The sequence below is a fragment of the Schistocerca cancellata genome, unplaced genomic scaffold (genome assembly GCF_023864275.1).
Source record: "Schistocerca cancellata isolate TAMUIC-IGC-003103 unplaced genomic scaffold, iqSchCanc2.1 HiC_scaffold_1150, whole genome shotgun sequence".
Classification (NCBI taxonomy): domain Eukaryota; kingdom Metazoa; phylum Arthropoda; class Insecta; order Orthoptera; family Acrididae; genus Schistocerca; species Schistocerca cancellata.
The window spans coordinates 1,153,138-1,154,519 of NW_026047149.1; the positions used below are offsets into that span (position 1 = coordinate 1,153,138).

General features: G+C 58.6%; 1 protein-coding gene across 1 annotated transcript; it reads left to right on the plus strand.

The window, feature by feature from the left end:
• Positions 1 to 316: 316 nt before the first annotated feature.
• On the plus strand, positions 317 to 1,135 carry LOC126159900 (keratin-associated protein 4-6-like). The gene is made up of 2 exons (XM_049916705.1): positions 317 to 499; positions 536 to 1,135. Exons 1-2 carry the CDS (start codon positions 317 to 319, stop codon positions 1,133 to 1,135), a joined length of 783 nt encoding a protein of 260 aa, XP_049772662.1.
• The last annotated feature ends 247 nt before the right edge of the window (positions 1,136 to 1,382 follow it).

The following is a 1,382-nucleotide window of genomic DNA, read 5'->3' on the forward strand; positions in this document are numbered from 1 at the left end:
GCAGCCTTCGCAAGGAGTGCAGCCTTCGCAAGGAGTGCAGCCTTCGCAAGGAGTGCAGCCTTCGCAAGGAATGAGCCTTCGCAAGGAGTGCAGCCTTCGCAAGGTGTGCAGCCTTCGCAAGGAGTGCAGCCTTCGCAAGGAGTGCAGCATTCGCATGGAATGCAGCCTTCACACGGAATACAGCCTTTGCAAGGTGTGCTCCATTCGCAAGGACAGTAGCTTTCGAATGGGGTGCTGCATTCACACGGAATACTGCCTTTGCAAGGAGTGCAGCCTTCGAACAGAGTGAGGCCTTTGCGACGAGGGCAGCCTTCGCATGGAGTGCAGCCTTCGCATGGAGTGCAGCCTTCGCAAGGAGTGCAGCCTTCGCAAGGAGTGCAGCCTTCGCAAGGAGTGCAGCCTTCGCAAGGAGTGCAGCCTTCGCAAGGAGTGCAGCCTTCGCAAGGAGTGCAGCCTTCGCAAGGAGTGCAGCCTTCGCAAGGAGTGCAGCCTTCGCAAGGTGTGCAGCGTTCGCAAGGAGTGCAACCTTCGCTAGGAGTGCAGCCTAAGCAGGGAGTGCAGCCTTCGCAAGGAGTGCAGCCGTCGCAAGGAGTGCAACCTTCGCAAGGAGTGCAGCCTTCGCAAGGAGTGCAGCCTTCACAAGGAGTGCAGCCTTCGCAATTATTGCAGCCTTCGCAAGGTGTGCAGCCTTCGCAAGGAGTGCAGCTTTCGCAAGGAGTGCAGCCTTCGCAAGGAGTGCAGCCTTCGCAAGGAGTGCTGCCTTCGCAAGGAGTGCTGCCTCCACAAGGAGTGCTGCCTCCGCAAGGAGTGCTGCCTTCGCAAGGAGTGCTGCCTTCGCAAGGAGTGCTGCCTTCGCAAGGAGTGCTGCCTTCGCATGGAGTGCTGCCTTCGCATGGAGTGCTGCCTTCGCATGGAGTGCTGCCTTGGCATGGAGTGCTGCCTTCGCATGGAGTGCTGCCTTTGCATGGAGTGCTGCCTTTGCATGGAGTGCTGCCTTTGCATGGAGTGCTGCCTTTGTATGGAGTGCTGCCTTTGCATGGAGTGCTGCCTTCGCAAGGAGTGCTGCCTTCGCAAGGAGTGCTGCATTCGCAAGGAGTGCTGCATTCGCAAAGATTACTTCCTTCGCAAGGAGTAGTGCCTACGCAAGGAGTGCTGCTTTCGCAAGGGGTGCTGCCTTTGCACGGAGTGCTGCCTTCGCACGGAGTGCATCCTTCGCAAGGAGTACTGCCTTCGCACGTAGTGCTGCCTTCGCACATAGTGCAGACTTCGCGCGTAGTGCTTCCTTCGCAAGGAGTGCTTCCTTCGCAAGGAGTGCTGCCTTCGCAAGGGTTGCTGCCTTCGCCAGGGTTGCTGCCTTGGCAAGGATTGCTGCCTTCGCATGC

Bases quoted from the DNA above. Each gene is read 5' to 3' on its own strand.
- LOC126159900 (XM_049916705.1), top strand. From the start codon at position 317: ATGGAGTGCAGCCTTCGCATGGAGTGCAGCCTTCGCAAGGAGTGCAGC. The intron at 500-535 runs GTGTGCAGCGTT...AACCTTCGCTAG, and splicing joins AGGAGTGCAGCCTTCGCAAG to GAGTGCAGCCTAAGCAGGGA.